Below are 23,034 nucleotides of genomic sequence, written 5' to 3'. Positions count from 1 at the left end.
TGACCAGTATCTCAAAATCTTACATTCACAAAAATTCATAGATTTTTGATACATTTTTGATGAGTTTGTCTGCTTTTAATTAAACACAAGCCAGATTTTGTGACCACTGTTATGACTACTTTACAAAGGAGTTATACACTGAAAGCAGTTCAAAATGATTCCATTTCAAATATTGTGTAAAACAATAATAGCAAAAACAGGATTCAAAGCTTGTGTTTTCATAATCTGGACAAAGAATGTCTTATATACACAAAGTCTTTTGTTTGTCATGCAGATGAAAAGAGACTCATTTTTATATGTACATGGATATAATGGAATAAATTGAGCAAAGTGTAATAATCAAAATAAAAATAATCACATATTATTAACAAAAAACAAGATGGAAAATTAGAATACTGTTTGCATCAAGATAAATGTGACAACTGGTCTGCAAAACAACTGTAGGGCCTACATTGACCAGTATCTCAAAATCTTACATTCACAAAAATTCATAGATTTTTGATACATTTTTGATGAGTTTGTCTGCTTTTAATTAAACACAAGCCAGATTTTGTGACCACTGTTATGACTACTTTACAAAGGAGTTATACTCTGAAAGCAGTTCAAAATGATTCCATTTCAAATATTGTGTAAAACAATAACAGCAAAAACAGGATTCAAAGCTTGTGTTTCCATAATCTGGACAAAGTATGTCTTACATTCACCATATATACACAAAGTCTTTTGTTTGTCATGCAGATGAAAAGAGACTCATTTTTATATGTAAATGAATATAATAGAATAAATTGAGCAAAGTGTAATAATCAAATATAAATAACAAAACAAAATGGACAATTAAAATACTGTTTGCATCAAGATAAATGTGACAACTGGTCTGCAAAACAACTGTAGGGCCTACATTGACCAGTATCTCAAAATCTTACATTCACAAAAATTGATTGCTTTTTGATAAATTTTTGATGAGTTTGTCTGCTTTTAATTAAACACAAGCCAGATTTTGTGACCACTGTTATGACTACTTTACAAAGGAGTTATACTCTGAAAGCAGTTCAAAATGATTCCATTTCAATATTGTGTAAAACAATAACAGCAAACACAGGATTCAGAGGTTGTGTTTTCATAATCTGGACAAAGAATGTCTTACATTCACCATCACCATTTATACACAAATTCTTTTGTTTGCCATGCAGATGAAAAGAGACTCATTTTTATATGTAAATATAATAGAATAAATTGAGCAAAGTGTAATAATCAAATATTAATAACAAAACAAAATGGAAAATTAAAATACTGTTTGCATCAAGATAAATGTGACAACTGGTCTGCAAAACAACTGTAGGGCCTATATTGACCAGTATCTCAAAATCTTACATTCACAAAAATTGATTGCTTTTTAATACATTTTTGTTGAGTTGTCTGCCAGATTTTGTGACCACTGTTATGACTACTTTACAAAGGAGTTATACTCTGAAAGCAGTTCGAAATGATTCCATTTCAATATTGTGTAAAACAATAACAGCAAAAACAGGATTCAAAGCTTGTGTTTTCATTCTGAACACATTACATTCACCATATATACATAGTATTTTATTTGTCATGCAAATGAAAAGAGACTTATTTCATATGTAAATAGATGTCCTACTGGGATATGCAAATAGCTCCACCGAAGTCTTTGGGACAGGCTTATCCTATCACATTCACTGTTATTAAGCACTGATATTTACAGATGTTGAGAGGTTTGTGAGTGTTGAAAATTACTCAGTTCTTTGGATGTCAAAGGCAACAATTCCATCAAATGAAAATCCCAAGTAGAAGGTAACATTTTCATTTCCATTTGGCAGGGAGGCAGAATATCGGGGAAAGACCCTAATCTTGCTGTCTCTTGTTCCACCTTTGATGAATAAGTTTCCATTTTCTGTCCATCCTTCGACACGTTTGAGTAATTGCACAGCCTCCATTGTTTTCCATACCTCCCCTCCAAGCCATTTCAGTTTTCTCTCACTTAGGGTGCCTTTAACCTGTTTTTCAATAGCACTTCTGTGGACAATCTTATTAAGACCCTTCGCTTTTCCCAGGAAGAAGTGGGTTGCAATTCTGCTTTTCCTTGGAGACACATGTTGGATTTTTTGCTCATAGAGTCTCTGAAGTGCATCAATGGATGATAAAAGAATCTGACTGCCAGCAGAGCTGAGTTCATCACTTGTCTCAGGCCAAAACAGGAGGGAGAGAAGGAAGAGAGCACTTGCTGATGACATGTTTTTCCCTTTTGTAATGAATCTTTTGCTAAGATCTTGAAGCCTTTGGAGGGACAGGAGCATTGAGGATCCAGGTAGAATACAGTTAAGAGCTATCTGGCAAAAGATGAAGTTTGCAAGCTCTGTCTGGTCAAGGTCGTTCCATTTCAGGTTCTGTGGATACATGATAATTATTGTCTGAAGTTTTTTTCCTGCTCTCTGTGGGTCACTGTCATAAAGTAATGAAAGGATGGTCGTGAGAGTTCCTCCTCCAAGCTTGTACATTCTCATCTGTCTTTGGAATGGAGAAAGTTTTTCAGCTGTACCTGCCAAATCAGTACTGTTACTTTCAGCTGCTTGGTCACTCTCGTTCGGAATAACACAAAAAAACCCAGCATAAACAGCACTCTTTCTTGTCAGCCATTCTCTCGGCTTGTGTACCTGTTCTGGATCTCTTGCATCAAGCTCTTCATCCACTTCGCTTGTGTCAGTTTGAAAGTAGCTGAGGTCTTCAGAGATGCATTCAAGTGCTTGACTCAAACATTTTTGTAATCCTTTCAACTGCTGATGAAATTTCTGCCAGGATGTTTTGACCTCTGCTGGTATGTAGGCTGTTAACAAGTACTGCATCAACTCTGATTTACCAGTATAATTTGCAAAAACATCTACTCCTGACAGGAATTTTAGCAGTCTACAGCCAACATCTACTTCTCCGTAGAATGAGCTGTTAAGACTGACAGTCTCCTTCTTTGGTGTTTTCTCAGAGGCCCGGAAGGCAGTAATCCCTTTAAGCGCAGTGTTGATGATTTCAATTGCCTTTTCAGGGGATGGTTCTTTTTCTTCACAAGTGTCACACAAGTGGTAAAACCACTTTTTGTAAACTTGTCCCAGTGTGTCAAGGACAAATGTATCATGTGGAACAAGAGATTTTGCTTCCTCTGCCCATTCAACAGCCTCTTGAAATCTCAAATTTGTGTATAGCAGTCGGGCAAGCTGCTGTGCCACATATGCTTCTTTTCCCAATGCCAGGAAGGCTGCTTTCATGAGGTCAACAGCTTTCTGAACACCACCCTCCTTGATGACATGTTCAATAAGGGGAGAAAAAGCTGTGTCTTTAGGATCCCCTCTGCTCTTTTTATGTCGTCTGATGAAAAGCGCTTTGATGAATTTCAGGAACTCATCCCTGTCAAATTTATGCTTGATGAGTACCTTGTCATTGATGAGATTCATGGCAATATCACTCTGAGGCAGTTTTGCACACAGCTGACTCAGAACTTCCTTTGCCACTAGTGGATGAATAATCCGTATTGATGAGATGTATGTTGGATCTTCTTTGAGGTGGATGAAAATAAGCTTTGCTTCATCACTGAGATGATTCACAAATGCATGATACTGGACTTTATGTGCTATGCCATGTTCTTCAAGTAGCACATTGGTAGATATGCCAAGTAATGCTTCACAGTGGGAGACAGACATGTATGACTCTTTAACATAGCAATTCAAGAGAGCCACAAACCTGATGAGGCGAGTGATGAGTGATGAATGATCAATTTTATGTAGAATGTGTTTCACAAAGCCCTGAATGTAACTTTGTTCGAACCCTTCAGTCATCAGAACAAATGTTAGGATGAAGTTTGGTTGGAACTGCTGTTTAAGTTCCTCAAGCTTTTTTGAAAACAGAGGCTTCTCTGAGCTTGACAGCTTATGTGTGACTGCTGCTGTTTGAGATGGTGATTCTTTGCGCATTTTTTGTGGATCATTTGACCTGTTGCAGATGAGCAGGATAAAGCACAACACAGAGGTACTTATTTTTTTGGTTGTGATGACATTTACAAGCTCCCGTCTGAGATCATCTATGTAATCTGCCTTTTGGTCCTCCAAAAGCAGGAGCACCGGCAGACAGTTGTTTTTGTCTTTCTCATCATATTCCCTCAGTTTCACTACATGCTCACACACAGTTGTAATTTCCTTACACTGTCTAACTACTGCACATCTCACTTTTTTTCTCCAACTCCAGAGGATCTGTCGTGCCACTGTACTTCCACCACTACCAGGTTCATGGTATATGTTTAAACTCTCAATAGGACGTATAACATCAGTGTGATGGGGTATCTTGTCCAGGATTGTGCTTATTTCTTCGTAGGCATCCCTCTTTATGATAAACCCACACTTGTGTTTGTCAGCAAGCCACAAGTTCTTCCAGCCTAACTTTCCACCTCGATAGAAGTAACTATCAGTTTGTTGGATTTCATCCTCACTCATGAGCTCCAGGTCTGTGTCATCACACTGGTCAATCTTGATGATTTCTAAAGAATCAAGCTCAGACTCCTCAACTGACTTCAAATAGCACACTGTTCCCTTTGAGGCTGGTAATGTCCCCATGGGTTTATTCTTTGAGAGCTGAATACCTTGAACTATTGTGTCAACACGGCTTAGAGGTATTTCAGCAATGCTGATTTCCTTGAGTGTAGACATGTCGCATGACACCTGAGCAAGATTTGACCACTTTTTGTAGTTTTCTTTTGACTCTGATATGACAACCAAATAATCATGTCCATTCATCTCTGCAAAGAACTCATGGAACGTTTCAACAATTGGCTGCTCAACATCAGACATGAGCAGGAAGACAACCACAAATGATTTACTGGGAAGGATGTCATTGCAGATTAAGGACACTGCCATTTTCAGTTTCTTTTTTCTTGTTTTGATCCATTTTTTTTCATCACAGCTTTGTTTGTCACCATGGAAATCATTTCTTCCATTGCAAAAAATCCAGCTTATTCTCTCAAAAAGCTGCAATTTTTTTATATCACTTGAATAGTCATCAAGAAAGTGAAGGTTCACAGCTTTCTGTATTTTATATTTACCACATAAGCCAGATGTCTTTGAATCAGGGTCAAAATCAAACACACAGAATAGCTTCATGTTAACCAAGAACCCTATATTGTCAAGATGCTCTGGTTGAAATTTGTTTGTCACAATGATGTAATGCAAAGAGTCATCCATGAGTGTTTTTCCACATGTTAGCAGGATTGAGAGTTTCCTCTTTTGATCCTCTCTCGTGTCCATAGTTGTTTGATTGCTTGAAGCTTCTGCCTCTTCTCTCTCTTGGTCTTTCTCTCTCAGACCTTGAATGAAACGCACAAGTTCATCATCAAGTATACGTTTTGTGTTGGCTCCTACTCTGTGGTAGGGAACTTTCTCTTCACATCTGATTTTGTTTTCCTTCTCAAAGAATTTTGGGACACCTACAGAATACAGCTTATCTTTTACAATGCGTGCTTTTGGGACAATATCATACTCAATGACCCATGTTTTCTCAGTAGTTTCCTTGTCCACCACCTCATTGAATCGAGGGTTCTTTATGCAACTCCTAGCATCACATTGTTGATTTGAGTCTTTGAAGCATCTTTCAATGTAGTCTAGTGCATCAACAAAGTCTTCCCGATTTTTGAGAGGTATCCCAATGATTTCCCCATGCTTGTGAGTACCGCTGACTTTATCCATTATACCAAAATGAATTGTCCCATTGGCTCTCATATTCATGCATGCACATGCAAATCTTAAAACCTCAGCTGCTACTTTTGTTTTCAACCTCGCTGAGTCTAGTTTGTGTGCGTTCTCCAGGGACTTATATTCATGACATGGAACAATCATGTCTTCAATTCCTGTCTCTGGGGGGAGGACATGGTGCTTTACATAACTGCAGTCCTTTTCATGCTGATCAAATTTCCTAAATTCACCGAAAGATAATGGCGCTTCTGTAGAGGTTGTGTTTTCACTGCAGGTCATAGGAATATTCCTCATCTCCTCTCTGTCCAGAGGTTCTTGTGAAGAAAGTTTGGATTCTTGACCTAAAACTAACTCATTTTCTTTTTTGTCACCTCGACCTTCATCACACAAACCAGGTTTATTTTCTACTTTGTGCCCTTCTGGTTTTAGAACCTCGTCTCTTTTCCTCAAAAGAAGCTCAATCTGTCCACTTTTCATTCCAATAGTGTTGCTGAGGAATTCCTTCTGTAGAGTAGTGAGAACTGGTCCAGTCACCTCCTCCTCCTCTAGTTTTTTAATGTAAATTTCTTTAATTCCAATGTTTCTCAGCCAGGAACTCACGTGAGATTCCGTCCACCTGTCACAGGACAAGTCACGCCACTCTGTGGAATAAAATGATGAAATTAAATGGCATTAATGCATTGACATAATGCATCTTTTTATCCAAGATGTTGACTGTATGACTGCTGGTACAACTAATGGGGAGCACACACTACATGATTCTTCAAACCTTCACAGATTAGGAGACCCCACACTTGATGATAACAAAAGATAGATCGCATAAGATCTCTCTCTTCTGATCTGTAGTGCACTACGGAGCACACCACACACTAACTGATTCTTCAGCAGCGTTTCAGGTTCAGACTTCAATATAAACAAACAGGAAGATGCAATGGTGGTTGTTCTTGGCCTATTACTGGCTGAAAAAAACGACTATGGAAAAAGTAATGGAGACATCGGGAATGTGGGCTGTATGCGTTACAGCGTGAGTCACAAGTATTACAGATAGCTTGGAGAACAGCGCTGTGCGCTCTGGCCCTGATACCCAAGTCACCATGGCAACAGGTAAATAAAAGGCAGTCAGCTGACTCAGCTCGCGTCTTGATTGGCTGTTGGTCCGATACAAGTGACATTACACACTGTGCATGCTCTGCTCCCCTCGGAACACCCCACACACACTACAGGATTTCTACAGTAGTTGCAAATAATATGTTCATTAGGCTACTTATGATCTCTCCTTCCGGCGCCTTCCGAGCAGATTGGGCCGGACAAAATCACTCTTAACACACCCCACACCACAGGAAAATCGGACACGATGTTGTTTGCAAACATCAGATAATCAGGCCTTTGCTGGCTTTGATTGTAAGGGGACCATTGGGACAAAAATCGGCCCGATTATCCTGTAGTGTGTACCCCCCTTAAACCAACATATTTTCAGAGCACCACCACACTGTGTAGTTCTGTGTCATTGAGCATCTGTGGTCATGTGTATAGTCATAATGCAGCAAATTTTGGGATACCTAAATTAGTCACATAAATTTAAAGCAGAAGTAAGCGGAATGTTTGTGTTAATATAAGTCTTAAACCAACACTAGGGAACTTTTCAACCTTCATATAATATTTTCATAACTTTTGTGATGGTACATCGACTTACAACAGGTTGAATGACCCCTCTGTCATGGTCTGAGGGGGTCTGTATCGCCTTCACTGGCACTAAGCAGCTTTGAGTAGGATTGTGTACTGTATGTGTGTTTACTGTGAAATGATCCGCTGGTAACAGAAACTTAGTTTGGACGTCTTCTGTTAATTTCCATGCACCGGGAGATCAGGATGTTTACGGCGCTACGCCGTGGTGCTCATGGGAAATGGAGTCTTCCTTCAGGCAAAACACTACCGCTTTGGGCCACTGGCACCGCCAGACTCAACCAAAATTGAAAGTTCTTAACTACTGCTTTAAATAGTTATATCTTCCGACAACAATTACTTATATAGAGTGTTTGGTCCGAAACACGGGCCTGTCAGTCACTCTGCTCTGCTGTAAGCCAAGGAGAAAACTTTCCTTGTATCCTACAACCTTTATCCAATGAGGAGAGAGAACGGCATAAAGGGGCGGTCCTCTCTGTGTGTGCAGCCAAGGGATGCGCGTGCATCCGCTGACAGGCAGTTAGCCAAAACAACCGGATCGCTTACTTCTGTTTTAATTATGTCAAGTTTAAATAAAAACAAGTATACTGTTGAACAAGTTGTTTTGTTTTACAGTGTAGGTACAGTATTTGGAGTATCCACAAGTTTACGAACGTCATCTATGGTCAAAACCGGAAGCCGGTTTTGCCGGTTTGGTGGAATTGTACGTTTACGTTTCCATGGTTTTCAGTCGTTGTCATAGTTGCGGTAAACGCATGGATCTATTAACGCTGGCTTTTAACACGGATGTCAATTTGTGTGATATCCACTGTTAAAAGCTGGTGTGATGATCCATGCGTTTTACAGATTTTAATTGAGAAGAAAAAAAAAAGAAATCCATGCATTTACCGCGACTACCGAAACCATGGAAACGTAAACATAAAATTCCACCGGAAATGCAAAACCGGCAAAACAGGCTTACGTTTTTGACGTTCGGAAAAAGGTGGATAGACTGACTTGGAAGTAGAATTTTATTTTCTGTAACTCTGTAACTTTTACTACTCCTTCATTTTTACTACATTGTGGTGATGTAGTGCAACATCTCATACTTACCCATCTCTGAGGATGTGTTGTCCATCTGAATGGATATTCCTATGGGCAATAAAAAACAGAGCTTTAAGATTTCTAACATTACAACTTTGTTTTGTGTATAACTGCACATACGGACTGGTCAAACCACACTTACTGTGTGCAGCTCAAGATGAGAGCATTTCTATTGTTGATTGTGTATCAGCCTTTCTGTGTCTCTGTTGGTTACAAAGCAGCATTAGTAAATAAGTAGGCTACTACATTTTATTTATATTTTCAAAAGCAAAGTTACAATGTGTTGTACAGAAATAAGAGTAAAAGTAATAAAAGCACACTCAGTTAAAGAATAAAAACTACAGAGGAAAAACAAAAACAAAGATTAGAGACATTAGAATTTGACCTAGTTAAAATGCTTGCAACAAAACTACCAACAGACTCTGTATTTCTAATAACTTCTGGAAGGGTGCGGGAGCCACGACTGATCATTTTGGACCGGCTGGAGCTGAGGCATAGAGGAGCAATTTAAAGTTGTGACTAACAAATTACAATATTTCAGGCAAGGAAGTGCATATTATTATTATATACAGTAAATCTTGGAGGGCTAAAATATTTTCATTTTTAGCAAAGTTTCTTAATTGATAAAAACAAGACTGAACCACTTGATGTGGGCCTCAAAATCATGTGTTGGTCGACACCTAGGTTTTCAGTGGCTGGTTTCCAGCTAAAGGACCAAGACACTGATTGATTTTGTGGGATGGATGATATGCACTCGGGGTCTGTAATGAGGCCCTCAATTTTATCCTGGTTGAGTTGGGGTAAATTGCCAGACATCCAGACTTTGATAGCAAGCAAGCAGTCTTAAATGGTGGAAAGCTTACATAATTTGTTGGCAGGGGCAGAGTGGCCATCAGGACTACCAGGAGATTTGGCCGGCCAATAAGCTCAAGTGAACCGGCCCGCAAGCTGCCCTGCGTGGCCATGTGGCATTCAAACTACTGGAACTATTTCATGTTCCCATGAAAATCTCCAAGCTCTACTTCAACTATACATCACTTAAAGGCCCCATGCTGTGCACTTTTCTCTGGGTTTATTTACCTGCTGATATCCCTAACAAGATGTATCATTGGTTTTGAGTACCTGTGATCTGCTTAATATCGTCTATATTGCCCCTTTCTGTTGCCTCTTTCTGGAGCTCTAGCAGCCACAGGTCATTTGGCCAATCAGAAGAGAGAATGAGAACCTCTCCTCTGATTGGCTGACTGTTTTAGAGTGGCATGTGGTCGGGCCAATCACAGGCAAGTAACTGAAACCTAAGCTGCATTCATAGAAATTGAAAAATAACAACTGGTCACGGTGGGCGGAGTTACCTTGTGTGTGACATCACAGAAAGGAGGAAGTGCTATCTGCTCGTCTTAAAGAGACAGTTCCTACAAATGGGCGGTGTGTGTTTCTCCGTTTATGACCAGTTTGATGCATGGGACAGTATATACGTGGTCCAGAGACCTCCCCAAGCACGAAAAAATAACCAAAATCACATTTTTCATGCCATGGGGCCTTTAAAGGGATAGTTAAACATTTTGGCAAATTGGCCCATTGCCATAATCGCTATAGTCATGTTTATTTGTCTGTGCAAGCTATTTTTAGAACGGCCAAGTGCAGCCACGAGCTGCTCAGAGCTACGCTACAGAGGCTAATGGGATTTCTTGGTTTCCCTCATACTCATCGAATACACAATCCAAAAACTCCAAAACGCTCTTGTGGACAAGTTGTGACCTGCACATTCACCGCGCTATGAGATAATAATGGAACGTTACGAGACAGAGTTGTTAGGTAAATACAGTACTAGTACTGAGGGCAAGTGAGTGAGGGTGACTCAACCCGCTATTGGAATGTAGCCGTGGCGTACACCGTGTACTGGTTTGTAGCTGTTCCTTTCAGCCAAACAACTGGGTGTGTCTCTTCCTGAATAACCAGTTTCTTTGTGCTCATTTGCAGTTATTAGATTCTTGATAAATATCTACTGCTAAAATAAAAAACAAAGAACTGTGCAGTCGTCTCATACTTTTCACCTGGTTATATCTCTTCCTTATAGAAAGGGTTTGTCTGGTTTCACATGAAAGTCCCAGTGTGACAGAGGTTTGATACTGTCTTTAATAATACATTTAAACCAAAGGCTAAGTCATGTTTTCCAGTTCCACACAAACAATCTCCCTGTAAGTCCAGTTTAAAATGAAAAACTGTTTTGGAATTTTTGTCTGATTTATTACTTTTCCACTCAAACAGTTCCCTTCTAGTTCTTTTATGAAGGCTATTTCATGATTTTTCTGTCTGGGAACAGTTTGGTCTAGTAGTTTATACATCTACAGGAATGTAACACTGCACTTTGCTTAGGATTAGCAGTAAATTCACGAAAAATAGTTATTTAAGATTTCATTGCTTAGATAAATTAGTGCACTTACTCTAATCTTGTAGACAGACAACACCCAAATTCCTGGACTTGTCGACACTGCGAGTAGCTAAGTAGGCTACAACAGGCTACTCTTGCTCTGTATTGTTGGCCCCACCCACAGTATCTCTCTCTCTCTCTCGGCATGAAGTGTGTGTGCGCGCGCATGCATTTTTCTGTGTATGATTGGGGCCAGGCAATTTTTTATAGACAATATTAGGCAATTTTAAAGTGATAGTTGCAAAGCTGTAGCACATATGGTTGATCTGTTGTGAATTTATTTTCAAGTTTTGACATTTAGATGCGTACTGTAACACCACCATCGGGACTGTCTTGAACCAATTTCCTTTGACACTAAAAAAGTTTTTGAGATAAAATTCAGATATTTGCCAAACTTCATCAACCACGACTCCAAAATATTGTCTTTTTTTTCAGGAAGATTGAAAATGTATTTAGAAAGAATTGGATGGTATATGTTCACAGTACTGTTTACAGTCAAACATGTTCATGCTCTGTAGCAAGTTTGGTGTCAATTGAGCAAAAATTGTGGGAGGAAATAGGTTTAATAAGTTTTACAGTTTTTGAAAAAATGTGATGGACTTCATAATTTTTTATGAGTTTAATTGGACAAAAGTTTGAGCAGTAATGGGGCTGATACATTTTTGATGAGTTTGCCAGATTTTGTAACCACTGTTATGACTACTTCACAAAAGAGTTATACTGTGAAAGTAGTTCAAAATGATTCAAATTCAATATTATGTAAAACAATAACAGCAAAAAATAGGTTTCAAAGCTTGTGTTTTCATAATCTGGGCACTTTACATTCACCGCACAGTATTTTATTTGTCATGCAAATAAAAAGAGTCTACTGTATATGTAAATTTAGATTTGCCAGAACTTGAACCAGGAACTATGAATAAATACCCATGTGATTCCTTCCTTGTTAAGCGTATGTAACGGTGTCGTTCATCGTCATTCTCGCTGTGCTGGTGGTTGCCGATAACTGCTTGCAGGATTTCCTAATCAGAGACGATCCTTGTACAAGATTCTTTTTAATGATCCAATTTAATAACTGGAACGTCATTTTGTCTTCTCTCAAATAAACCAACACGCCTGACATCTCTCAGTGGAAATAAAAACTTAGCAAGAAGTCCCTTGTGTGCACAAAATGAAAAACGAACACAACAACAACAATAAAAACATCACTCTGCAGGATTTACTGTATGTGACTAGAAGCCAAAGACATAGAGAAGGGGGGAAATGTGATTAATTAAGTCAAAACAACCCTTTATTAAGTACACTTTGCAAGTAGAAATATTTTTGCTGCAGCTCATATCTTTAACCTTTTGACAATGAGTCAAATATTTCTTTTTGTGACAGATTCTCTTCTTTAACTCAGTGTCATAGTATCTTTTAGTCAAATCTGAATTATTCATCATCATGGTAAGTGAAAGAATGTGTTGTGTTACTTGCTGGGGAAAATCATCAAAGGGCCGAGAGTCACAGTGCCAGTGACCGTCATGTCTGAAACAGATAAAAACAAAAATCAACACATAAACCCAACAGGTCATCAAGGTAGGTTGTCATATTTCTAATGTAAGGCTTTGTTCTTAGAGAGCACAACTCACCTTGGACTGATCTTTGGTGACAGATGCTGTTGCAACACTGACACACCCCCACTCTCCCGTCCACACTTTCCCATCTGAAGAGAAAAACATTGGGTCTCACTGATAAAATGTGAGCAGAAGGACCAGAGATTTACATGCATTTCCGCATTCATCAATATCATATTAAATAATCAAATGGATTAAACCTATTCATCTATCTAGAAATCTGGCCTTGTGTTTTTTTTTAGAATGATTTGATGATGCATCTTTACATGGACTAAAATTCAGACAGAAAATTCTTACTACACATGTGAAATGCCAAGGTAAAGGAGCTGTTAGTGTTTCCTCCATTGCATTACAAAGAAATCACCTTGAATGTTTGTAATTGCAGGCCTTGTTGATGGGGCTGCTCTTCCATATTGAGGCAGCTTTCAGTTGGCAAGTGATAAATATCTAAAAAGAAAGAGATCATTGAAATGTCAAATCGATGAAGCATTTTCAAACCTAAACTGTGAAGGGTAAACAATAAATGCCTCACTGTGTTCCTTGGATCATGGTGAAACAGGATGGCATCAAGCTGCAGTCGGAGTGAATTGGCCCTCTTTCTGGGTTTGAACAGTGCATTTGATCCTTTCTCTTTGGCGTCAGTGACACACCTGGCAGAGCAGAGAAAGACAAAGGCCTGTGGTTCACTTCCAGGTATGTGTGCCAGAAATACAGGGCCACACATGTATTATATACACATGCATTATATAGATCGATATTTTATACTTTCACATCCATGAAAGTACACTGTGCTGCTGTTACCCATGGTTTTCAATGAAGTAGTATGTGGGGTCAGATGTTGGGTCAGGGGTCAGAGTGGCCACACAACTGTCGACGAAGAGTCGTCTTTGTCTCGCATCAGGACTGGTGTAAGAAGCCTCAATGTGCAGGAGGTCGCCAAAGTAGAAGACATGAGTGAGCTTCTCACTTGTCCAGTCATCTGCTTAGAGACAACATCATCATTATATGGATTCATCACAACAAACCACAAGGGTCTACACGTACCAGTCATCAGCTTTAAGGAGAAAGCAGACTGTTGGGTTGAATACTGAGCAGAGGTGGAGAGGGTTGGAGACTGCTGCTGCTGTTGCTGATGCTGCTGCTGCTTTGGCTTCTGTTGCTGCTGCTGGTGCTGGTGACTGCTCACAAGGTGGGCCCTGCTCCAAAAGATTAAGAAGTCACACATGATAAACAATAAAATATGTCCTCACCCCCCACAATTAAATATTACCTTTTATAATGACAGGAGACAGGGATTTCAGCATGGGCCGTCCTTGTGATGCCATAGTAACTGGCTGCCGGAGAGATAATCAGCTTGTTTGTGTAGATCACAGAGTCTTCAGACACCTATAGATGAATGTTTTTAAAGAAGTAAAGTGTATAGCATAAAATCTAAATTTCCACCAAAGCAGCCACAGACAAGTATGTTCCCAACAAGCATGAACAACTTACAGTTAATGTGGAGCCACAGTTTTGCAGTTTAGCTTCAATGACGTATTCAGTGTCAGTAAGTTCAACAGCTCGACACTCTCTGCTCCCTGAGTGCTCGGTCCCTCCCAGGAAAAGGTCTCCAGCAGAAACACGACGTCCCTTTCCATACAGGTCAGCATTTACCACAATGATCATGGACACCTCTGTGCATTGTATGTGAACAGTGGAGCCGCCACCGGACTGTGGTCTGTTGATGTTTTCTGCATCAGTTCTCACAGCAGCAGTTTTATATTCCCTCCCCTCAGCATCAACCATGGCTCCATCTTTTAAAACTCGAATGGCTTCTGTGAGACCAGCAGCGAATGACAACAGCAGCACCAAGTGACTTAAAATCACCATTGTGTTTTTTTTCTCATAACAGCAGGAGACTTTTTGGAAATTGTGTATAAACACGTTTCTGCTCCAAACCTCTCAGGAAGACAAGTAATAATAAAAAGATGCAGAAGATTAAAAAGCTCCACATGATCCTCCCAGTTCAGCCCAATCAGGTCACCTGGAGAGCTCAGCTGGAAGCAGTTACTCATTAGCTGGTGAGTGACTGACACACCAGCTAATGCTCATTTGTTACTGACTGCTCTGTCATTGTCTGCTATCAGAGTTTTACCTCAAAGATTTTTTTTTTTTTAATGGTTTGTGTACAGCAGCAAGGAACACTTTATATTATTTACTGTTACAGGTACAAGAATTAAGAATTAAATAAGTAAAAATATACTGTACCATACTTGCAGGATGCTATGATCTCTGAGCCAATATTTACCCAAACCTTGATGTCTTTTTAATTCAATTAATGTAATTCTGTAGCACCTTTTGGTGTATTTGTCAATATCATCTCTGTCCCATAAACATCAGTGTTCCTGATTCAAACCAACTACTCTGGACTGTATATGATACATGACATCAGAAAGTTTGATTTGCATCTTCAGTTCATGTTTTTTAAAGAACATATGGAAATGTCACAAAATGAGCACTGTGTGGCCATGGATTCAATCATTTAGTGCATGTAGATTTTGGTATAATACATCTAAAGCAACTGAAAGCTGTTGCTCCATCAGTGTTTTACTACCCTTTAAGTCTCTGATGATTTTCTGCCCATTTCCATTAAATAAATGATTATAAAAAAAAAAGTCTCACAAGTGAATGAGTAGTTAGGTTTGTTTTGGTTCCATTTTAGCAGTTAATAAACCAGGAAATGTTAAAGTACTGGTGATGTCAGGTGTTTAAGTGCAACTTTGATCAGCAATAAAAGTTATCGTTTGGAAAACTCCTTTTGAGTTTATTTGGACCTTTACCCACCATACAGGTTGTGTAAAGACTTTATCCAAGCACCCTGTCCTGACCATACAGATGGTCTAGTAACTTCACCTGCCAGAGAAGCAACAAGTTGATGCAACACTGCTGTTCAGTCAAGTCAAACACAAGTTTAGTTTTTAGATCATTTTATTATCTCTTTGGGCTATTTTCTTCCGAAAAGTCATATTCTGCAGCTGTTACATTTGACTGTAAAGTCTTGTCCAGCTCCACGTGAGCAGCGTAGCCAACATCATAGGGAGCTGTGGCGTTTCTGTCGTCCAGTTCTGCAGACTTTAATCTCAGTGTGGCTTCAAGAGAAACCTTTTCTAGAGGTGCAGCCACTGCCTCTGTATCTCCCTCTGTAAATAAGAAAACACATCAACATCAGATTTTTTTTTTTTTACCTCGGGATGTCTCAAGTCTTTATACACAACCTTCTAGATCCATCTTACCTTGATCCTCCTCCAGGTAAGGTGTAGATGGCTCATGAAGCAGACTCTTCTCATCTAGGAGATAAGAAAGTCATCTTGGTTAAAAACTGTAGGGTGGATAATGGCTCGAAAATAGTGGGTTGGTTTCCTGTCACACTCTCAACTGTCCTATCTAATAAAGGCATGAAAAGCCAAAAAATATACTTTAAAAAAAAAAAAGAAAATAGTGGGTTGGTTTTATAATTTTTAAGTTCTTTACCGAGTCTCGGGTTATTCACTCCACTTCTCCACTGGCTGCCGTACAGGGAAGGTCTGCTGATTTTGTTGAGGACAGCTGGGAGATCTTCCACAGGCAGAGGCCCACTCTTCTGTTTACCTGGCAGGACCAGCATTGGACCCACACTTGCCTCCTGTTCCCACACTAACAAGAGGACAGATACATCATTACAGTTACTGGGAGGCCAAAGCCTTAAAGTAAAGTCTGACATCTAGTGGTGAAAATCTGCACAGAGCTGCTCTTCTGAAACTGGCAGATGTGTTTCAAGATGCAGTCAGGACATCTGGGATTGATATGACAAATCACCAGTCTCACCTGTATCCCTGAGTCCACTCCTCCATAAGGCCTCAGGTTCACTTGGCTTTCCAAACCCACGAGGTGCAAACTTGGCAGGGCTGCTGGGCTGCTTGGTGTGGGTTGACCCAATTTCATTTTGGCTTTGACAGTATCCACACATGTAGTCGTTACCATCAGCTGACCGCCACCTGAAATGCATGGGCATCGTTCAGCATTTGTGCTGTAGTATAATTAGACACATCAGTGGAAAGCAATTACCTTCCACTTATGTGAGTGCAGGCTTTATTTGGCGCCTCGGCATCATTTAATGGTACAGCATTCAGGTGGCAGGTGATGTAGAGCTACAGTAAAAATAAAATAAGTTAAGCGAAAAGCCCAAAAGCTGCAGTTATGACTTAAGCCAATTTTAATCAATCTCACCTCTCCTCTGTCCTCATTATGAAACCTAAAGGCATCAATGACCAACTGGAGCTTGTCATCCTGTGTCCTGGGTAAGAAGTGGGATTTTGAATCAGGAAGTTGGGAGTCAACCAAGCACCTATGAAACACAGGAAAAGGGAACGAAAAAAAAACTTCACATAGAAGACAAGATGTGCAATGCATTTTACCCCAAAATACTGTCTACCATCACCCACAACTGCCAATATCTCAGGATTGAGATATGCTTTTTATGCAACAATTTTAACCAAATATGAAACCGATTTCATCAATGCCCCCATGCAATGAATATACATTTTAATGCTCCAATGTCCAAGTAACCCATTTAAAATGTAATTTTGACAAACACCAAATTAGTTCATGGGGAGGGCAGTAGATACGTGTTCCTTCATTTAACATGACGATGCAGCTGTAAGTAGTGCTTACCCATCTTCAACAAAGACATATCTGGGCACAGAGTATATGTCCGGCTCAAGCGTAGCCACACAGCTGCTCACAAACACCCGGAGCGGCATGTGGTGTCCAACCCTGACAGAGGCCTCGATGCTGATGGGCTCCCCAAGGTGATAGACGTTAGAGCTTCTTTCATACAGCCAGTCATCTGCACAAAACCAAGTAGAGATAAATAATAAGGGAGGGGGGGCAATACATGACATATCAAGTGACTGAAACTCACTCGTCATGATTCTCAGGTTAAACTGCAAGGTCTCCACTGCAGCCTGAGTGGACATGAAGGGGATCCAGGTTGGTGTGAGTGAAGAACTGGACAAACTGTACCTCCTGACAGAAAAAAAAAGTTGTTTTTTTTAAACAGCAAGTAATTTCCAGCTGATCTGTAAAGATTAGTTTAAAAAAAGGCGGACTGACCTTTCGTAATAACACTCAATGGGAACCACAGCTTCGTCCATTCGGATCAGTCCATCAGGAGAGGCCACAGGAGAGTATATGAGCAGGTTTGTGTAGACCAGGGAGTCTTCAGTAATCTGCGGAGAGGTGGTTGTTGTTTTTAGAAGGAGAAACTGATGCACAGTCACAGTATTATCTGAAATGTATCAAAGCCATCATCATTACCCAGTGTTTGGTGCCACAGTCCACGAGTCCAACAATGATCCTGTACTCGTCTCCTGAAGACGCTGTAGCTCTGCAGTAATCATCGTGGTCGACCCCAAGGCGCAACTCGTCACTGTCGACAGGAGCTCCAACTTCAAACATGTCAGCTTTTATCACGATCTCCATGGAGTCCGGGTGGCAGGTCACCGCCACCGTGTTCACCTGCTGCGGCTCCTCGGCGGGGGTCTTCGGCTGCTCGGGGGCGGCGTGTTTGGAGGCCTCTGTGTGCGGGAGCTGAGGCCTTTCAAACGAAGCATGCTGCGTGTAATGTGCTGGAGGAAACGCAGAGGACGATCTGAGGCAGATTCCTGACAGAAAGAGTCCGACGAGGAGGTTGACCTCCAGACTAAAGGTCGCCATCAGTGACACTGAAAGCAGCAAACAGACTCAGGCTGCAGAAGCTCTTCTCCGACCCACAAGGCAGCAACACGCACTGTGAGCAGAGTGTGTGAGAGACTTTATGCGAACAAGCAGCTTCATTAGTGCAACACAGCACACCTGTGTCCACTTACCTGCCAATCAGCCAATCAGCTCACACCTGCGCCCAGAGCCTCCGTCATCTAGTGAATGTAGACAAAGGAGATTTCAGAATATTATTGATACCTTTATTTAACTCGTTTAACTACAGTGGCAGTCATATTCCCTGTGTTGATTGGGACTATTATGACTTTTATAATTCACCTGTGTCATGTTTCTTCCCTCCTTCCTGTGAGTCTCTACTGTTTGGTAAAGCACTTGGTAAACTCTTCTATGTAGAGGTGCTATATCAGTGAGGTTTATAATTTGATTTATTTAATGGCGATACATATATATAATTTAAAACCTACATGTCATGCTGCATCAATATGTGTTCAAAATACACAAGAATCCACATACTTAATATAAAAGCATTAAAACAAAACAAACCATTTCACTATAGTAAATTAAGCAGCAAAACCCACAGTTTATCACCTAAATCAAAAATACACCTACAACACAATGACTTTATGTAATATTTTGCAGTTGAAAAAGTATGTGTCTCAATTTATCTTAATTAGAAAAGTCATAATTCTTTATCTTCTATTCTTTATTCTTCAGAATTATTCTACTGTATCAATTTGTGAATATAATTTCAGATTTTCAGTGCTCATCTTGTAAACGCTGCATGTAGCCTACCTAAGGTTCACTAAGAGACAATGACACAATACACAACAGTCTGCTGGTGTCCACCTGACTGTCTGTGAGACATCCGGTGACACACAATGAAAGTATTATGCTTCTATTCTTAGTCATAATAAAATCATAACCTGGCTGCTTGGCTTGGTCATGGCTGTGCAACAAAGCCCTCGATAGTCTATGATGAAGATGTAGCACCGTGTTTTCAGCGACTGAGGGATTTTCATTCTGAAGCTCCACATCCTGACTCCAAGAGAAGTTGAGTGTGTGCAGGATCGACCACAGTAGTTGTTGAACTGTAGCTTTGAGGTTGTCTTCCTGCTTTGAGGTGAAGAACAATAGGTTGAGCGAGGCTGCCCCCACAAAGTCTCACAAGAAGCTGAAGGAAACAGGAGGACGTTATGACTTCGCAGTGCTGCGTCTCACTGTAACTGACGGGAAAAAAAGAAAGAAATCTGAGATGAATTTAGCAAACATCTTCGTTTTCATTCAGATCTTGGGAGGTAAGAGAAATTTACATCTTATATATATATATATATTCACATCTTATATATAACACAATAGGTTTATCTACTGCAAGATGATCACCAGACCATGGTTGTGTAAGTTTGGTTACAGCCCAGTGATCAGTGTGAAGCTGCGTAGTTGTAAACCTTCCTGCACTGATACTAAGTTCAGATGCTGGGGTTTATCTTTAAGATACAAAGATAAATCAGAGTATTGAACAAAAATCCTGAGCTGATGATAGCGCTACAGTTAGGTCAACAACAGAAATATTATGATTCATCCTTTTGGGACCATGAAGGTTTTTACTTAAAGCAGAAGTAAGCGATATTTTTGTGTTAATCTAAGTCTTAAATAGTTGTATCTTCCGACAGCAATCACTTCTATAGAGTGTTTGGTCCGAAACACGGGTCTGTCAGTCACTCTGCTCTGCTCTGAGCCGAGGAGAAAACTTTCCTTGTATCCTACAACCTTTATCCAATGAGGAGAGAGAACGGCATAAAGGGGCAGTCCTCTCTGTGTGTGCAGCCAAGGGATGCGCCTGAATGTGGTGACGTAGGGACGAGGACCAATAGATCCATGACGAGGGCGGGGGCTGCTAACTCCATCGGCTGACAAGACGTTATGGTGCGTTCAAGGCAACTCGTAACTCGTGTTTTTCCGACCTGTGAAGTCGTACCAGTTCCATCTGGTACGAGTTCACGGGTCGGAAGTTACGAGTGGCCGTTATAGTGACTTTCACAGGTAAAACAGGTCGGAGAAACACGAGTGGGTTGCCTGGAACGCTACAAAGTCGTAAATTGTGACTTGAAGCTGTAATTTACGGTTTCAAAAGCCTGCCTGGAACGCAGAATTAGCCAAAACCACCGGATCGCTTACTTCTGCTTTAATTTTGTGTCAATCCATCAAGTTGCTGAGGAGGAGTGGAAAGTTTAACCTACGTACTGACCTCCATCTATCGATGGGCTATCTAACAACGCTTGTCTGACGGCCAACACTGTCAAACTGTCTCACTAGAGAGTTTAAAGTGGAGGCAGTGGATCAACAAAGGAGGATTTTTACTTCACACTATTTTTTCCTCTCCTGCAGCCCAGGCAGACTTGATATTCAGACATCTGATGAAGGACCAGTCACTGGAGCTCTCCTGCTCCCTCCAGCAGAGCCTCGGCTGCCTGACGGGCCTCCACCTGTACCACGGCAGCGCCCGCGGCCAGACCACCCTGCTGTCCATGGCAGAGGGCGGCGTGCTCAGGGTGGACCCCGAGCACAGGGGGCGTCTGCAGCTCAGTGGAGGACTGGACTCGCCGCAGGTCAACGTGACCTTGTCCCAGCTGGAGCTCAGTGACACGGGCCTGTACATGTGGGAGCTGAGCTACAGGGAGGAACGCAGCTCCGGCCTCGTCCTCGGTGCTCAAAAGGTTTTCCTGCTGGTCGACGGAGCAGGTGTGTAGTAGCTGAGAGTTAATGTGATGTAACGACGGCTGTGCAGTCTCTGAACCCGTATTGGTGTGTGTTTGTGGTGCAGGGAGGCCATGCCGGTGCTCCTCCAGTTACCCCCCTCTGCTCTTTAGCGTCTTTGCAGCAGCAGGACTTGCTGTGCTCACGCTCAGCTGGCTGGCTGCCAAGAAATGTGTGAGTATTTACGCTTCATTTCACTGAGTTTAGTGAGGCACACTTTTCCTGTGTTCAGCCATAAGACATCTGTTCAGTGTATAGTGTTGTTTATGTTCACATTTCATAGTTTATGCTCACAGAGGTGTTTCAATTTAGTTTCAACTTGCTGAAAATGTATTTTTTTCATTTTGATTTTACACTAGCATGATGATGTTTAGCAGGGCTGCTCATTTGAAGAATAAAAACAGTTTCTCTGTTGCACATTTAACATCCAGCAATTGTGCAACTCATACTGACATCAAAATGTTGATGTCAGGTCGACCTGCCTTAATATAAAAAAATAATTTATTTATTTTTTCATATTAAGGCAAAGGTTTCTTCTTCATTAGAAATAACATCTCAAGTAGCATCAATTAAAGCAGAAGTAAGTGATATATTTGTGTTATATAAGTCTTAAATAGTTATATCTTCCGACAGCAATCACTTACATAGAGTGTTTGGACTGAAACACGGGTCTGTCAGTCACTCTGCTCTGCTCTGAGCCGAAGAGAAAACATTTATCGTATCCTACAGTTTTTATCCAATGAGGAGAGAGAACGGCATGCAGGGCTGTGCGTGCAGCCAAGGGACGCCGTGAATGTGGCGACGTAGGGACGAGGACTGTTATGGTGCGTTCAAGGAAACTCGTATTTTTCCGACCGTGAAGTGGTACCAGTTTGATCTGGTACGAGTTCACGGGTCAGAAGTTACGAGTGGCCGTTATAGTGACTTTCACCGGTAAAACAGGTCGGAAAAACACGAGTGGGTTGCCTGAAACGCTACAAAGTCGTAAGTTGTGACTTGAAGCTGTAATTTACGATTTCAAAAGCCTGCCTGGAACGCAGCATTAGCGAAAACGACCGGACCACTTACTTCTGCTTTAAATGTAATAATTGTATTATTATATAATAATAATTTTGTAATAATTTGGATTATCAATTCAACAATTTTAAAAAGGAAAATCTTTGGTTCCAGTCACATAAATTGTAAATATGTGCTGATATTCTTACTTTGCAATAAAACTGAATACCTTGTGGTTGAAGAGAAATCAAGTAAGACAAATATGTGATATATGTGATGGCCATTTTTCACAATTTTCAGCACTATATAGACCAAAAAATGGCTGCGTAGATTAACTGATACTTGAAACTATTCTTAAAAGCAGCTATTATTTTTTTCTGATTAATTTCCAAATCAGCACATCAAAAATATATGTACACTAAAGCTCAGACAAGTTGAGTTTAAAGCTCAGACAAATATTAAATGCTGATGTAATAGTTCACACAGAACAGAAATAACTGAAGATGTCTGAAAAGATCACGTAATGTGTTGTAGGTGAGTGTGAGGCCTCTTCAAAGACCACAAACTTCTGCTCCTATCTACGAGGAAATGACCAGGAAGCAGCAGAGCGTCGGAATAACCCAAAATAACCATGAGGCCCCTTCACACCTGGAGGAAGACTTCCCTGTGTATGCTAACCCCAACATCCGACAACCACAGGACAACTACTACGCCTGTCCCAGGCAGCTCGCCCTCAGGGCCTGACGTGACTTTTGGCATCGAACTAATGGTGCGGGGAAACACACACAGGAAGTGACACGGGCTCTGCTGCAAAAAATACTGTATGATCAGAGAGCTGCAGAGAGCAGCGCACACGCTGCACTGACGGTGAACATTTGTCCAGGAAACAAAACAGATCTGAAGAGCGGTGGAGCGAGAGAGACGAGTAGCAAATGATCAAAGGGCACATTTTTAACAGCCAAGAAAAAAAATGCTATTTTATTAATATTTG

General features: G+C 40.7%; 4 protein-coding genes across 4 annotated transcripts; 1 reads left to right on the top strand and 3 right to left on the bottom strand.

Moving 5' to 3' along the window:
• Nucleotides 1-416: 416 nt before the first annotated feature.
• Nucleotides 417-11,022, bottom strand: LOC146983061 (sterile alpha motif domain-containing protein 9-like). Its single transcript, XM_085784412.1, has 4 exons — nucleotides 10,958-11,022; nucleotides 8,656-8,716; nucleotides 8,523-8,561; nucleotides 417-6,388 (listed from the first exon to the last, which is right to left on the bottom strand). The coding sequence occupies exons 3-4, from the start codon at nucleotides 8,545-8,547 to the stop codon at nucleotides 1,755-1,757; spliced, it is 4,659 nt and encodes a 1,552-aa protein (XP_085640538.1). The 5' UTR covers nucleotides 8,548-8,561; nucleotides 8,656-8,716; nucleotides 10,958-11,022; the 3' UTR covers nucleotides 417-1,754.
• Nucleotides 11,023-12,210: 1,188 nt separating this feature from the next.
• Nucleotides 12,211-14,573, bottom strand: LOC146983060 (zona pellucida sperm-binding protein 3-like). The gene is made up of 8 exons (XM_085784411.1): nucleotides 14,049-14,573; nucleotides 13,828-13,943; nucleotides 13,602-13,753; nucleotides 13,359-13,536; nucleotides 13,090-13,207; nucleotides 12,922-13,004; nucleotides 12,573-12,646; nucleotides 12,211-12,468 (listed from the first exon to the last, which is right to left on the bottom strand). The coding sequence occupies exons 1-8, from the start codon at nucleotides 14,424-14,426 to the stop codon at nucleotides 12,410-12,412; spliced, it is 1,158 nt and encodes a 385-aa protein (XP_085640537.1). The 5' UTR covers nucleotides 14,427-14,573; the 3' UTR covers nucleotides 12,211-12,409.
• A 934-nt stretch (nucleotides 14,574-15,507) lies between these two features.
• LOC146983059 (zona pellucida sperm-binding protein 3-like) lies at nucleotides 15,508-18,367 on the bottom strand. The gene is made up of 10 exons (XM_085784410.1): nucleotides 17,892-18,367; nucleotides 17,688-17,803; nucleotides 17,497-17,600; nucleotides 17,247-17,421; nucleotides 16,803-16,920; nucleotides 16,641-16,723; nucleotides 16,401-16,570; nucleotides 16,068-16,229; nucleotides 15,830-15,883; nucleotides 15,508-15,736 (listed from the first exon to the last, which is right to left on the bottom strand). Exons 1-10 carry the CDS (start codon nucleotides 18,288-18,290, stop codon nucleotides 15,528-15,530), a joined length of 1,590 nt encoding a protein of 529 aa, XP_085640536.1. The 5' UTR covers nucleotides 18,291-18,367; the 3' UTR covers nucleotides 15,508-15,527.
• Nucleotides 18,368-19,457: 1,090 nt separating this feature from the next.
• On the top strand, nucleotides 19,458-22,816 carry LOC146983058 (uncharacterized). The gene is made up of 4 exons (XM_085784409.1): nucleotides 19,458-19,588; nucleotides 20,679-21,032; nucleotides 21,115-21,221; nucleotides 22,578-22,816. The coding sequence occupies exons 1-4, from the start codon at nucleotides 19,546-19,548 to the stop codon at nucleotides 22,785-22,787; spliced, it is 714 nt and encodes a 237-aa protein (XP_085640535.1). The 5' UTR covers nucleotides 19,458-19,545; the 3' UTR covers nucleotides 22,788-22,816.
• The last annotated feature ends 218 nt before the right edge of the window (nucleotides 22,817-23,034 follow it).

This window comes from Trachurus japonicus, chromosome 8 (assembly GCF_045865225.1).
Source record: "Trachurus japonicus isolate A0001 chromosome 8, Traja_1.0".
NCBI lineage: Eukaryota > Metazoa > Chordata > Actinopteri > Carangiformes > Carangidae > Trachurus > Trachurus japonicus.
The sequence above is the reverse complement of the archived record's forward strand: the minus strand, read 5'-3'. Positions and strand labels throughout refer to the sequence as shown.

Coding starts and splice junctions, on each gene's coding strand:
- LOC146983061 (XM_085784412.1), bottom strand. CDS start 8,547: ATGGACAACACATCCTCAGAGATGG. Junction 6,389..8,522: donor CAACACATCCTCAGAGATGG/GTAAGTATGAGA, acceptor TTTATTCCACAG/AGTGGCGTGACTTGTCCTGT.
- LOC146983060 (XM_085784411.1), bottom strand. CDS start 14,426: ATGGTGATTTTAAGTCACTTGGTGCTGCTGTTGTCATTCGCTGCTGGT. Junction 13,944..14,048: donor ACTGTGGCTCCACATTAACT/GTAAGTTGTTCA, acceptor ATTCATCTATAG/GTGTCTGAAGACTCTGTGAT. Junction 13,754..13,827: donor GTCTCCTGTCATTATAAAAG/GTAATATTTAAT, acceptor CTTTTGGAGCAG/GGCCCACCTTGTGAGCAGTC.
- LOC146983059 (XM_085784410.1), bottom strand. CDS start 18,290: ATGGCGACCTTTAGTCTGGAGGTCAACCTCCTCGTCGGACTCTTTCTG. Junction 17,804..17,891: donor ACTGTGGCACCAAACACTGG/GTAATGATGATG, acceptor ACCTCTCCGCAG/ATTACTGAAGACTCCCTGGT. Junction 17,422..17,496: donor TAACCTGAGAATCATGACGA/GTGAGTTTCAGT, acceptor GGTTTTGTGCAG/ATGACTGGCTGTATGAAAGA.
- LOC146983058 (XM_085784409.1), top strand. CDS start 19,546: ATGAATTTAGCAAACATCTTCGTTTTCATTCAGATCTTGGGAG. Junction 19,589..20,678: donor TTTCATTCAGATCTTGGGAG/GTAAGAGAAATT, acceptor CCTCTCCTGCAG/CCCAGGCAGACTTGATATTC. Junction 21,033..21,114: donor CCTGCTGGTCGACGGAGCAG/GTGTGTAGTAGC, acceptor TTTGTGGTGCAG/GGAGGCCATGCCGGTGCTCC.